The sequence below is a fragment of the Oratosquilla oratoria genome, chromosome 11 (assembly GCF_046742065.1).
Source record: "Oratosquilla oratoria isolate Oo_2021 chromosome 11, ASM4674206v1, whole genome shotgun sequence".
NCBI lineage: Eukaryota > Metazoa > Arthropoda > Malacostraca > Stomatopoda > Squillidae > Oratosquilla > Oratosquilla oratoria.
The window spans coordinates 4,318,726-4,334,342 of record NC_134787.1 but is presented as its reverse complement, the minus strand read 5'-3'; the positions used below and the strand labels follow the sequence as shown (position 1 = coordinate 4,334,342).

The following is a 15,617-nucleotide window of genomic DNA, read 5'->3' as shown; positions in this document are numbered from 1 at the left end:
GTAGTGGAGAATTGATAGTGGAGATGTGTGTAGAGAGTTGATGATAGCAAATACAATATTTAGGAAGAAAGTCAAGCATAAGTACACATGGGAGGGAGTGGTGGATGGAAGGGTGGTAGAGCATTAATTGACTATATAGTGGTAACTAGGAGAATAGTAGGAAGAGTTAAGAATGTACATGTTCTAAGAGAAGAGAGCACAGGAATATAAGATAAAAAAAAATTGTGGTGGGGGAAAAGAATACTACCACCAAGTATTTCCACTTGGATCGTAAAAGGCGAGAAGTAAGGGACAGGGATTGGGACTAGGCATCCTTCTCCTTGTAGCCCCACAGGGGACATTCCTAAAAGAAAAAGTAAAGGCATAAGAGGGTCTGGGAGTTTTCTGACCAGCACCCTAAGGTTTGGGTCTTTTAATGTGCATGGATGTGGTACAGATGAGAGTAAAAGGGAAGAGATAGGTAGTATGTTTGTGAGAAGAAAGATGGATGTGTTGGCTTTGAGTGAAACTAAGTTGAAAGGGAAGGGCGAGTTTGGGAGTGTAAGTGGGAGGTTATCAGGAGTGAAGAGAGGGCGAGGGAGGGAAGGGGTGGCTATTCTAGTAAGTGAAGAGATAGGTAAACGTGTAGTGGAGTGGAAGGAGGTTTCCTCAAGGATAGTGTGGATGAAGGTGAAACTAGGAAAGGAGATGTGGGTCTTTGTAAGTGCATATGGGCCTGGCAGTGAGAAGAGTGAAGAAGAAAGGGAGGCCTTTTGGATAGATTTAAATGAGTGCATAGAAGATTAAGGAGAAATGTCAATGTAATAGTATTGGGAGACCTTAATGCTAGGGTAGGAAATGGTCCAATTGATGGAGTGGTTGGGAAATGTGGAGTTCCAGGAAAGAATCATAGTGGAGAGTTGATGGTGGAAATGTGTCTAGAAAGAGAGTTGATGATAGCAAATACAGGTTTTTGCAAGAAAGTCAAGCATAAGTACACATGGGAGAGGGTGGTGGATGGAAGGGTGGTAGATAGAGCGTTAATGGATTATGTAGTGATAAATAGGATTATGATAGGAAGAGTTAAGGATGTACATGTGCTAAGGGAAGAGGGTGGGGGAATATCAGATCATTTTTTGGTGGAAGGTAAGTTGAGAGTGGATGATAGATGGAGAAAGAGGAAAGGGACAAAAGGTAGAGAGGTGCTTAGAGTGAACTCTTTAGATGAAAAGGAAAAGGAGAAGGAGTACAAGAAGAAGCTGGAGGGGTGGGAGGGAGTGAAGGATAGAGTAGAGCTAGGTGTGGAGGAGGAGTGGGGATGGTTCAAGGAGGGAGTCACAAAGTGTGCAAGGATGGTGTGTGGAACAAGAAGGACAGGAGGAAATAGAAGGAAGGGTAGTGAATGGTGGGATGAGGAAACAAAGAAGATTGTAGAAGAGAAGAAGTGAGCTTTCACAGATTGGTTACAAAATAGGACGAGGGAGTCATATGAGAGGTACAAAGAAAAGAAAAGAGAAGTAAAGCAAAAGGTAAAGAAGGCAAAGAGGAGAGCAGATGTGAAATGGGGTAAGAGTATGACAGAAAATTTTGAAAGTAATAAAAAAAAATTGGAAAGAAATTAAGAGAGGAAGAGGAGGCGAATCAAGTAGAGAAGAAAAGGTAAAAGGTGCAGATGGAGAGATGATAATGGAAGAGAAGGCAGTAAGGGGAAGATGGGCAGAATATTTTAGGGAGTTGCTAAATGTGAAGGAGGATATGGAGGGAAAGGTAGCTGCAGTGGGAAATGCTAAGAAAAAGACCGGGATAAGTGAGGAAAATGGAGGAGAAATAAGGAAAGATGAAGTGAAGGCAGTTGTTAAGATGATGAAAGCAGGTAAGGCACCTGGTCTGGATGGATGCCATGCAGAATGTCTAAAAAAAGGAGGTACAGTGATGGTGGACTGGCTGGTGATGTTATTTAATGTTTGCTGGAGAGAGGGTAGAGTGCTGGAGGACTGGAGGAGTGCCTGTATAGTTCCACTTTACAAGGGAAAAGGGGACAAGTGTAATTGTAGTAGTTTCAGAGGGATTAGCTTGTTAAGTGTAGTTGGGAAGGCTTATGGGAGGATCTTGATAGAGAGGATTAGGAGAGGAAGAGAGGGAGTAATTGTTGAGGAACAGTGTGGATTTAGGACGGATAGAGGTTGTGTAGATCAGATTTTTGTGGTAAGACAGATATGTGAGAAAGCCATAGGAAAGGGGAAGGATGTTTTTTGGGCTTTTATGGATTTGGAAAAGGCTTACGATAGGGTAGACAGAAAGGCACTGTGGGAGGTTATGCAGATATATGGATAGGAGGAAAGCTTCTAGGAGCTGTCAAGAGTTTTTATGAGAGTAGTAGAGCTTGTGTCAGGATTAGAAATGGAGAGAGTGAGTGGTTCGAGGTAAAGGTGGGACTTCGTCAAGGATGCGTTATGTCGCCCTGGCTGTTCAACTTATACATGGATGGGGTAGTGCGAGAGGTAAATGCAAGGGTAGTGGGTCAGGGATTGGAGGTGGTTAAAGAAAATGGAGAAAAGTGGGAGGTGAGTCAGCTGTTGTTTGCGGATGACACTGCACTTGTGGCAGGATCGGAGGAGGGATTGAGGAAGTTGGTGACAGAGTTTGGGAGAGTATGTGATAGAAGAAAGCTGAAGATAAATGTGGGTAAAAGTAAGGTGATGAGATGTACAAGGGGTGAAAGTGGCAGTAGACTGGAAGTGATCATTAAGGGAGAGTGACTGGAGGAAGTGGATAGTTTTAGATACTTGGGTGCAAATGTGGCAGGAAAAGGTGGACTGAAGGTGGAGGTAGAATGTAGATTGAGAGAAGCGAGTAAATGCCTTGGTGGATTGAAGAGTGTAATGAAGAATAGACGTTTGGGAATGGATGCTTAGAGGAGACTGCATGAAGGAGTGATTGTGCCAACAGCACTATATGGGGCAGAAACATGGAACATAAGAGAGGAAGAGGGAAGGAGTTTGAATGTGTTTGAGATGAGGTGTCTGAGAAGTATGATGGGGGTTACTAGGCTAGATAGAGTGAGAAATGAGGAGGTGAGGAGGAGAACAGGGTTGGAAAGGGAGATGGGAGATAGGGTTGATGAAAGAGTATTAGGATGGTTTGAACACATGGAAAGAATGAGTGAAGAAAGACTAGTAAAAGAGGTATGGAAGGCAGATGTGGATGGTGTGAACATGAGGGGATGTCCTAGGATGAGGTGGATGGATGGGGTGAAGGGGGCTTTGGGGAAGAGGGGAATGTCTGTTGAGGAAGGATGGGAGAGGACAGAAGACAGGGGTGAATGGAGAATGGTTGTATATGGATGATGTTGTGATGCATGAGGTGGAATGGGTGGGGGGATGGGGGGTGAGGTAGTATGTGTGAGCAAAATTTGACACAGCCCGAAGGGATTTCTCCCCGTCCTCTCCTTTTATGCATGGGGGGACGGAGAGGGGGGGTCGCCGATTTAATGAAGCGGCCTTGCTGTGGATGTGCTGTGTCTTGGGACACTGCTTCTGACCCAGGGCAGTGGACAAGGTGCAGAGATGACCCGTCATCCAGGAGGTGCTAAGATGAGAGGGAGGGTGGAGGGGTTGGAGTGTATTCAGGAATGGAATGGGTGGGAATGAATTTATGCCTTTTCCTTTTTGGCTACCTCCCTTGTAAGGGGTAAAAAGCCTTGGTATATATATGTATGTAAGTTGAAAGTGGAGGACAGTTGGAGAAAGAGGAAAAGGATAGAAGATAGGGAGGTGCTTAAAATAAACTGCTTAAATGAGAAAAAAAAAGGAGGAGTACAAGAAGAAGCTGAGAGAGGAGTGGAAGGAAATAGAAGGAATGGTATTGAATAGTGGAATGAGGAAGCAAAGAAGGTTGTAGAAGAGAAGTGAGCATTCACATATTAGTTACAAAATAGGACAAGAGATATGAGAGGTACAAAGAAAAGAGAAGTAAAGCATAAGATAAAGAAGGCAAAGAGGAGAGCAGATGTGAAATGGGGTAAGAGTATGACCAAAATTTTCAAAAGTAATAAAAAGATATTTTGGAAAGAAATTAAGAGAAGAGGAGGTGAACCAAGTTGAGAAGAAAAGGTGAAAGTTGCAGATGGAGAGATGTTAATAAAAGAGATGGCAGTAAGAGGAAGATGGGCAGAGTATTTTAGGGAGTTGCTAAATGTGAAGGAGAATAGGGAGGGAAAGGTAGTTGCAGTGGAAAGTGCTAAGAAAGTGACAGTGATGGGTGAAGAAAAGGGAGGAGAAATAAGGAAACATGAGGTGAAGGCAGTTGTTAAGATGATGGGAGCAGGTAAGGCACCTGGGTTGGATGGGTGTCATGCAGAATGTCTGAAAAAAGGAGGTACAGTGATGGTGGATTGGCTGGTAAGGTTATTTAATGTTTGTTTAAGAGAGGGTAGACTGCCAGAGGACTGAGGAGTACCTGTATATTTCCACTTTACAAGGGAAAGTGGGACAAGTGTGAGTGTAGTAGTTCCAGAGGGATCAGTCTGTTAAATGTAATTGGGAAGGCAGTCTTGATTGAGAGGATTAGGAGAGAAACAGAGGGAGTTATTGGTGAGAAACAGTGTGGGTTTAGGACAGGTAGGGGTTGTGTAGGTCAGATTTTTGTGGTAAGACAGATATGTGGAAAAAGTATAAGAAAAGGAAAGGATATTTTTTGGGCATTTATGGATTTGGAAAAGGCTTATGACAGGGTAGACAGGAAGGCATTGTGGGAGGTACTGCAGATATATGATATAGGAGGAAAGCTTTTAAGAGTAGTCAGGAGTTTCTATGAGAATAATAGAGCTTGTATTAGAATTAGAAATGGAGAGAGTGAGTGGTTTGAGTTAGTTGGGTTAGTTGGGACTTCACCAGGGATGTGTTATGTTGCCTTGGCTGTTCAGTTTATACATGGATGGGGTGGTGTAAGAAGTAAATGCAAGGGTAGTGCGTAGGGGATTGGAGATGGTTAAAGAAAATGGAGAAAAGTGGGAGATATGCCAGTTGTTGTTTGCTGACAACACTGCACTTGTAGTATGATCAGAAGAGGGATTGAGGAAGTTAGTGACAGGGTTTGGGAAGGTGTGCAAAAGAAGGAAGTTGAAGATAAATGTGGGTAAAAATAAAGTGGTGAGGTATAAGGGGAGAAAGTGGCAGCAGACTGGAAGTGAGTATTAAAGGAGAGAGACTGGAGAAAATGGGTAGTTTTAGATACTTGGTGGGAAAGGTAGGAATGGAGGTGGAGGTAGAATGTAGATTGAGAGAAGCAAGTAAATCCCTTGAGGGATTAAAAAATGTAATAAGGTACAGACATTTGAGAATGGATGTTAAAATATGATTGTATGAAGGAGTGATTGTGCCAACAGCACTGTATGGGGCAGAAACATGGAACATAGAAAGAGAGGAGTTTGAATGTGTTTGAGATGAAATGTTTGAGAAGTATTATAGGGGTTACTAGGTTAGATAGAGTGAGAAACAAGGAAGTGAGGAGGAGAATAGGGGTGGAAATGTAGTTAGGAGACAGGGTTGATGAAAGAGTATTGGGATGGTTTGGACACATGGAAAGAATGAGTGAGGAAAGATTAGTAAAAGTGTGAAAGGCAGAGGTAGATGAGGTGGATGGATGGGGTAAAAGGAGTATTGGGAATGAGGGGAATGTCTGTTGAGGAAGGACAGTAGAAGACAGAAGATGGAGTGAATGGAGAATGGTTGTGTATGGATGATGCTGTGATGCATGAAAGCGAGTAGGTGGGGATAGGGGGTGAGGGAGTATGTGTGAAAAATAAATTGACACAGCCTGAAGGGATTTCTCCCCATCTTCTCCATTTCTGTATGAGGGAACAGAGAGTGGGGTGTCACCAATTTAATGAAGTGACTTTGATGTGGATGTGCTGTGTCTTGTGACACTGCTTCTGACCCAGGGCAAGGGGCAAGATGCGGGGATGAATCATCCCATCACCCAGGAGGAGCCAAGATAAGAGGTAGGGAGGGGGGGGTGGATGGAAGTGATTTATGTGGGGATGGAATGGGTAGGAGTGGATTTTAGGCCTTTGTTTTATGGCTACCTCCCTTATAAAGGGGAAAAAGTCTTTGGTATATGTATGTAACATTCCTAAACTATATTATATATATGTATATATATAATCTGTATAATGCCAGTCTCATTTTTACTAACTATTCATAGTGTTCACTGTAACATCAGTGAGCTTTATATGTTCCCAACCATTATCCATGAAATACTTCCTGAGGAATTTATACATATATACATATACCAAAGGCTTTTTTCCCCCTTACACAGGAGATAGCCAAAAGAAAAAGCCATAGGAACTACTCCCACCTATTCCATCCCCTACATACTCCACTCCCCTCTACCATCTTCCCTCCCTCTTATGTAGGCACCTCCTGGATGATGGGTCATCCCTGCATTTTGTCCACTGCCCTAGGTCAGAAGCAGTGTCGCAAGACACATCACATCCACAGCAAAGCTGCTTCATTTATTTGGCGACGCCCCCTCTCCATCCCCTAATGCAGAAAAGAAGAAGGGGAGAAATCCCTTCGGGCTGCATCAATTTATTTCTCCTACATACTCCCTCACCCCCCATCCCCCACCCACTCACCCTCATGTATCACTGCATCATCCATACACAACCCTTCTCCATTCACCCCTATCTTCTGTCCTCTCCCATCCTTCCTCAACAGACATTCCTCTCTTTCCCAATGCCCCTTTTACCCCATCCATCCATCTCATCCTAGGATGCCCCCTCATGTTCACTCCTTCCACCTCTGCCTTCCACACCTCTTTTACTAATCTTTCTTTGCTCATTCTTTCCATGTGTCCAAACCATCCCAATACTCTTTCATCAACCCTATCTCCCAACTCCCTTTCCACTCCTGTTCTCCTCCTCACCTCCTCATTTCTCACTCTATCTAGCCTAGTAACCCCTATCATACTTCTCAGGCATTTCATCTCAAACAAGACTTCTTGCATGAAAGAAAAATGAGAGTGGTGATAAGAGACAAACACTCTAATTGGGATGAAGTGATAAGTGGTGTTCCACAAGGAACAGTTCTGGGCCCAATAATGTTTGCTATATATATTAATGATATGGATAAAGGAATTGAAAGTTATATGAGCTTCTTTGCGGACGATGCAAAATTGTTGAAAAATGTGAACACTGAAGAAGATTGTGTGTTGCTACAGAGTGATCTTAATAAAGTATGGGAATGGATTAGGAAGTGGGAGATGGAATTCAATATTAATAAGTGTAGTATAATGGAATTTGGAAGAAGCAAAAAAAGAATAGTGGGATCATATAAATTGGGAGAAGAAGAAAGAAAAAAAGTAGAAAATGAGAAGGACCTGGGAGTCATTATTATGAATAATATGTCCCCTGAGAAACATATAAACAAAATTTTTGGAGAAACTTATAATTTGATAAGAACAATCAAAGTGGCATTTACATACCTGGACAAAGAAATGGTGATGAAAATACTAGTCACTTTGATAAGACCAAGATTGGAATATGCAGCGACGACGTGGTCACCAAATACAAAAAATATATAACAAAACTTGAAAGAATACAAAGAGCAATTACAAATTTTGCACCAACACTCTCAGAACTATCATATGAAGAGAGGCTAGCAAAACTTGAGCTACAGACATTAGAGCAAAGAAGAGAGAGAGGAGACTTGATAACTATTTATAGAATCATGAAAGGCATAGAAACTATTGATAGAGAGGATCTAATAAAATGGGATAGAAATACAAGAGGACATGGAAAGAAAATCAAGAAAGACAGTTATAGAAGAGACCTGAAAAAGAACAGCTTTCCCCTCAGAGTAATAGACGTTTGGAACAAGTTAGATGAGAAAGTGGTGCGTGCAAAAACAATACATGAATTTAAAAACGGTCTAGATAGAATGAGATATGAAGACGGGACACCACAAGCATAGCTCCCCTTCCCGAAAAATACAACTAGGTAAATACAGGTAATCTACCTCCAAACACTGTGGGACAAGGTCTATATAACTGCTGGATGAAGAATAGAAAGGAAAAACAAGGAGGGGGAGTACTATTTCTGACCAGGAAAGACTTAAACATGACAGAGTTAACAGAAGGAAAAAACAATGTTGAATCAGTTATGATAAAAACAGAAAACAACCACATGAAAAGTAGAAAATTTGTAGTAGTGTATGTGCCCCCCAAAACACAATCCTGGACAGAACACAATCATTCCAAATTGTTAGAGGGTACTAGATATGAACTAACTGATACACTGAAAGAGGAAATAGAGTAATTATGGGTGATTTTAACTCAAAAGAAATATGTTGGGAAGAAATGACAGTAAAGGGTGGAGAAGACATATGGGGCAGCGTGCTCCTCGATGTGACCATTGAATACACAATGACTCAGTGGGTAAAGGAAAATACCAGATACAGAAACAATGAGGAACCTTCGAGACTTGATTAGATACTTACATCAGAACCTGAAGTAGATTACAAAACACCAATAGGAAAGAGTGACCATGTAGTAATAGAATTTGAATTAAAAGAGCAAATAGACCTAAGAAGAAATGGTGAAACATAGAATAGGAAGACCAATGTACAACAAAATGAATTTTGAGAAACTTAGAAAATTCTTTCTTAATGCAAACTGGGAAAAATTCCTAAAAGAAACAAGGATGGAAGAGAAATGGAATATACTGAAAGAAATTTATAATGAGGGTGTGATCAAATATGTACCACAGCAAAAGCAAGAGAGAACATACATAAAGAACTGGTACAACAAAAAATGTAGTAAATCTAAGGATAAAAGAGACAAAGCCTGGAAAAAATGGAAAAAAAAAAAAACGAGCGAATGGCAAACATATATCAAACTAAGAGATGATTATGTAAAAATATGCAGAGAAGAAAAGAGAAATTATGAAAAAGAAATAATAAAAAAAATGCAAGGAACAACCTAAACTATTTTACAGATATGTGAACGGTAAACTAAAAACAAACAAAAAATAGAAAAGCTGCACCTAGGAAGTCAAGAATATACAGAAGAACAAGAAATGGCAGAAATTATGAGCAACCACTTCAAGTTGGTATTAACAATTGAGAACACACCTAACTATGAGGGAATAGAGAGACAGAACCCCCCCCCCCCAATGAAGTAAATAATTGTACCAAAGAAGGAAATGAGCAACCAAGTAAAAAACCTTGATGTCAGAAAATCACATGGTCCAGATGGATGTCAATTGGATACTGAAAGAATGGTTAGAAAAATTAACAGATAAAATGCACACTATAATCAAATGTTCGCTCAAAGAAGGAAAGGTACCACAAGATTGGAAAAATGCAAACATTGTATCAATATATAAAGGAGGAAACAAGGAAAATCCAACTAACTAAAGACCGGTCTCCCTAACAAGCACAGTAGCTAAAATATGTAAAAAAGTGATCAAAAGTAGATGGTTTAAACACCTGGAAGAAAATTCTATACTAAACCCAAATCAATTTGGATTTAGACAAGGAAGATCATGTACAACAAACCTGATCTGCTTCTACTCAAGACTAATAGATATAATACAAGAGAGGGCTAGATGGGGAGACTGCCTATCTAGACCTACAAAAGTCATTTGACAAAGTACCACACAAGAAATTGATAAGAAAATTAGAATCAATAGGTGACATCACAGGTAAATTATTAGAATGGATGGAAGACTTCCTGACTGGGAGAGAAATGAGGGTAGTGATTAGAGACAAATACTCGAAATGGGAAGAAATGATAAGTGGTGTTCCACAAGGGTCAGTGCTGGCTCCAATCATGTTTGCCATATACATAAATGACATGGATGAAGGAGTGGAATGTTATATAGATTTCTTCGCAGATGATGCAAAAATATTAAAGAAAGTAAGAACAGGACTGTTATTCATTACAATCAGACCTGGACAAAATCTGGAAATGGGCTCAAAAGTGGGAAGTGAACTTCAATATCAAGAAATGTAGCATAATGGAGTTTGGAAAATTAAAAACAGAATTTAAAAAAATCATGAAATTGGTGAAGAAGAAATAAAAAAGTGCACTCGGAAAGGGACCTTGGAGTAATAATCAGCAAAGACATGACACCAGATAAACATGTAACCAAAATAGTGGAGAAACCTTCAACCTATTAAGGTCAATGAAAGTGGCATTTGATTACTTGGATGAAGAAATGATTAAAAAAAATATTAGTTACATTGATTAGACCAAAACTGGAATATGCAGCAACACTATGGACACCCAGTACTAAAAAGAATATAAGGAAATAAGAAAGAATACAGATAGCAATGACAAAATTTGCACCAGCTCTTTCCAAATTAATATACAAACAAAGATTATTGAAATTGGAACTACCAACACTGGAGCAGAGAAGAGAAAGAGGTGATCTACTGACTGTAGGATGGAAATCTACTGACTGTAGGATGGAAATCCTAGATAGGAATGATTTACTAAAAAATAACAATGGAAAAACAAGAGGTCATGAAAAGAAACTCAGAAAGGATAACCATAGAAGAGATCAGAAAAAAAGTAGCTTCCCACATAGAGTACTGGATATCTGGAATAACTTAAAGAAAAAGTGTGTGTAAATACTATTCAAGATTTTAAGAAAAAACTTGATGCTGAAAGATATAAAGATGGATCATCTCGAGCATAGCATAGCTTCTCTCAATCTACATTCTACCTCCACCCCCACTCCTCCCTTTCCCACCACATTTGTACCCAAGTATCTAAAACTGTCCACTTTCCCCAGTCTCTCTCCCTTAATACTCACTTCCAGCCTGCCGCCACTCTCTCCTCTTGTACATCTCATCACCTTACTTTTACCCACATTTATCTTTAGCTTCCCTCTTTCACACACCTTTCCAAACTTTGTCACTAACTTCCTCAATCCCTCCTCTGATCCTACTACAAGCACAGTGTCGTCAGCAAACAACAGCTGGCTTATCTCCCACTTTTCTCCATTTTCCTAAAGCATCTCCAATCCCTGACCCACTACCCTTGCATTCACCTCTTGCACCACCCCATCCATATATAGATTTAACAGCCAGGGCAACATAACACATCTCTGATGAAGTCCCACTTTTATCTCAAACCATTCAGTCTCTCCATTTCTGATCCTAACACAAGCTCTACTACCCTCATAAAAACTCTTGACTGCTTTTAACAGCTTTTCTCCTATCCCATATATCTGCAATACCTCCCACAGTGCCCTCCTGTCTACCCTGTCATATGCCTTTTCCAAATCCATAAAAGCCCAAAAAACATCCTTACCTTTTCCCATAGCTTTCTCACATATCTGTCTTACCACACAAATCTGATCTACACAACCCCTACCTGTCCTAAAACCACACTGTTCCTCACCATTTACTCCCTCTGTTTCTCTCCTAATCCTCTCAATCAAGACTTCTAAAACTCAGTACAATTTATTCATATTTTCCCTTCATTTCTGTGATACTATAGCTTAATGTGTAGTAAAAATCCTGCTGTATGTGGTTTCTGCTGACTAAGAGTGGCCCATATACATTTCTAAGTGTGCTTATATACTGTCCAAAGAGTTAGAATGCTTTGACAATATTGTCTCTCCTTTCCATTACAGAAAATCATGGAGAGTGTCAAAAGTGAAAGTAGCTGAAGTGCTGGAGATAGAGCGGGATATTTCTCTCAAAAGCCTGTCAACTTACACCATGCCTCAGCTTGCAACCCCACCCCGATTCTTTGAGTATGGGATGTATTGTTTTGTCTATGAACTGAAGGTCATTGTAGGAACCACCGAGTTGGTCAAGACTGCAAAGGCATTTATTGAGGTCAGTGAGTATGTAATAATCTGTAAAATGACTAGGAGCACCAATCTAGATTTTTGTTGACTGTAACTTGGTTGTCCAGTGCTGGTCATCATGGAGACTTGAAGGGAGAGACATTAATATTTGCATGATACCAATTTATTCTTCTATGTTATTCTTCAGGTCAACAATCAACTACAGTTTGAACTGTACATGAATTTGAAGCTATGATAAATCAGAGAGTAAGAGACAAAATCCAACGAGCATTGCTCCTTTCCTGTATACTATAATTATGTAAATATAATTACATGAATATAGCACCTCCACAGCAGTGCTGACAGCAAGAGTTGGTTTACCCCCACAGCTTCATTTAATGGCTACCTCCTTCTTCATCCACTTGAGACATTTATGGAACAGACAAGAGGAACATCTTTTTGGGCTGAGTTATTCCTTCATTCATTTACAACCATGCTTCATTCTTTCTTACTTGTTGCATTCTCCCTTCATTGCTTGATAGACATTCTTCTTGCATTTCCCCTCCTTTACCCTGTCCATCTGTCTCATTCTTAGTAGTAGCCAGAACAATGCCATAAATTGAAGTAAGCTGTGAAAGAGTTAATTGTGATAAGTTTCTCTTGCTGCACAGAGATTTTTCCTTGGCCAATTAAAACCACCTCACATCAGCCAGACTAAACATATTAAGTTGTTAATAGCAGAGTTGAAATACAATATGACAGTTGTGATGTTGCATTGTTTGGAACTATTACCCATTGCTAATCTGTTAACCTTATCAGTACCATAGTACTGTGTAAGTACTTTTTGTGTTTACCTAACTGTAGTATACAGGAAAGGAACAATGCTCATCGGGTCTGATCTACTCTCAATTTTATCATACTTAACTTAAAATTCATATATGATTCCAACTCAATCTATGTTCTTAATTTCCAATTGCCATGTTTAGATTTGAATGCATGTATTGTTCCAACTTGGACTATATCATCAAAGCTATTCCATGCATTTATACATCTATATGGAAACTATTTCTTTATGTCCTTTAGACATGTAGCCTTCCTTGATTTGTTCTCATTACCTCTTAAAACCCTCCTATCCTTAATCAAGAAATCTCTTCTGTTGATGTAATCTGTCCCCTTTAGCATTCTGAATACTGTAATTGTATCACCTCTTTCTCTTTGATTTGTCAATGCTGGCAGACCCATTGCATTTAGTTTCTCCTCATATGGCTTATCTAGCATGCTGGGAACAATTTTGGTTGCTGCCATATTGTATTCTCTCAATCTTGCTAATTTCCTTCACTCTGTGTGGATAGATCAGGGTTTCTGGCATAATACTTAAATCCATTATTATGATGATATGCTTTGCACATCAGGTTCTTGCAAAAGACCAGACCATCTCTAGCCATAGGTTAATTGAGAACCAGAAGGGATCTCCAAGAAATGAAACTGCCCATCATCTGAACAAAACTGCCTGCTGTTACAAACATGTTACCATATTACTGTCTTAAAAATATCAAATATCTTCTACTGTCCCTACAGGTGGTCCCAAGTGTCTTGAAGGTGTCCCTCATCCAGGGGGCATTGTCTGTCATCACAAGAGGACCAGGCCAGGTGATCGACCTTGAACCATACAAGTTCACCGAAGACCCAGACTATCCTGATGACAAGGTTGGTGATAGGTCAAACGTTAGCAATAGGCAAACTAAGAGATTGGTTTAGGTCCTAATACTTTTTCTGGAGAACTTGGGAATAAGTTCCTATCCCAGCTAAAACCACAAAGTATTGGTTATAGATTAGTGGTTGACAATGATGATTGCAATTTTAAGAAAAAATTGGGAGTGTTTCAGTCTAATCTTGAACTTACTGAGCAGGGAGAGAGGAAGGTGTGTAGTGCAACCAAGGATACTGAATATCCTGGTACTAGTTGGAGCCACTGTATATATATATATACATATACACTGAATGGTTCCCAGTGATCAATTAATATCTTTTTTCAACCACAAATCACTTTTAATTCCATGCCATCGTAGTCGAGACTGAAGAATCGCTCAATGGAGGCATACATACATACATACATATACCAAGGCTTTTTCCCCCTTACAAGGGGGGTAGCCAAAAAGAAAAAGGCATAAAATCATTAAAATCAGAATACTGCCATCGATGGAGGCATCCGTCAGAATACTGCCATCGATGGAGGCATCCGTTGGAAATTGAAACGTGGATGAGCCGAGGATTCGAACCCAGCTAACCTGTAACAAAGTTGCAGTGACTTAAACCAATATGCTATCTTGATAGCGTATTGGTTTAAGTCACTGTAACTTTGTTATGGGTTAGCTGGGTTCAAATACTTGGCTCGTCCACATTTCAATTTCCAACAGATGCCTCCATCGAGCGATTCTTCAGTCTCGACTGCGATGGCATGGAATTAAAAGTGATTTGTGGTTGGAAAAAAAGAAATATATATATATACAGTACTACCTCTCATTAACAGATGTCAATTAGCTGTGTTTGCGGTGTTTTTGCTGTGTTTTCGGTGTTTTTGGTGCTGTTGCTTAGTGCTGTGCAATCACTATGCCACCCAAAAACCACTCCAAATGAACGGATTATTCACATCAATGGACACCGTTACCCCCTTTTAGTCCATTAATGAGAGGTAGTACTGTATATATATATATATACAGGTACTCCTCGTTTAACAACCTACTCGGTTAACGACAACTCGGAGTAACGACGGGCTTTATGACATCGTTTAACGTAAATCTCCCGAAGTTACGACGTCGTGTACGATAATTAAGTTGGCTGAGGCAAATTTGTATGATGTTATAAATGAACTTGTACGGTGGATATTAGCTGTGAGGTAAAGTGTTCTGAAGCTTAGGTCTACATTACCATCCTGCAAGCTGCAAAAACTACCTGGGGCACAGTGTATACCGGTAGTGGTAAATTTTTAGTTTTGACCATGGGCGCAATATAACAATAGAAAATTAATTATTAATTTTGTAAATTATAATAAATCAACGTAATATGCAATTTTGTGAGCGGAAATAAAAAAAAATGCTAAAACAGATTTTGTAAGTAACAAAGTCATGTCGGACGAATGGTACACCATGTTTGTTATGATAGATGCCGATGTCGAAGAAATGAAAGGATGATAAATTGATTCGTCTAACCTAAACTAAACTAACCTAACCTGTGTTTAATAAATCATTACCTGCAAATTAAATGTCATCCGGGTCGTCCTCGTTGTCATCGTCGTGAGAGACAAGATGGCGTCCCGAGCCTATGCTACCGACTTCGTTCATTAGCATATTTTCTTGTAGCAAGGTATTTTTTACTTTCATTTCCGCCCACAAAATTGCATATTACGTTGATACATTTTAATTTACAAAATGAATAATTAATTTTCTATTGCTATATTGCGCCCATGGTCGAAACTAAAAAAATACCCCGGTATTCAATATGGAATGTCAGCATACGCGGATTTGGTCATATACGGTAATTTCAGGAACCTAACCACTGTAAATAAACAGTAAATAAAGCTTTAATGTACTGTATAAAAGAGGGAAAATACACGAAAATAAAGATACATGTATTGCTGGACATTGTACATACAGTACATGTACGTATATGTATACACTTTCGCTTAACGACCAATTTGGTTAACGACGGCGCGCTGGTCCCAATTGTCGTCGTTAAATGAGGAGTACCTGTATATATATATATATATATATATATATATATATATATATATATATATATATATATATATATATATATATATATATATATACAGGTA

General features: G+C 39.6%; 1 protein-coding gene across 1 annotated transcript in view; it reads left to right on the top strand.

Moving 5' to 3' along the window:
- LOC143029930 (uncharacterized) overlaps nucleotides 1-12,038 on the top strand; it is a 69,776-nt gene extending 57,738 nt beyond the window's left edge. The window contains exons 21-22 of the mRNA XM_076193141.1: nucleotides 11,624-11,831; nucleotides 11,991-12,038. Coding sequence (XP_076049256.1) covers nucleotides 11,624-11,831; nucleotides 11,991-12,038 — 256 coding nt within the window. The remainder of the gene's footprint in view (nucleotides 1-11,623; nucleotides 11,832-11,990) is intronic.
- Nucleotides 12,039-15,617: the final 3,579 nt, after the last annotated feature.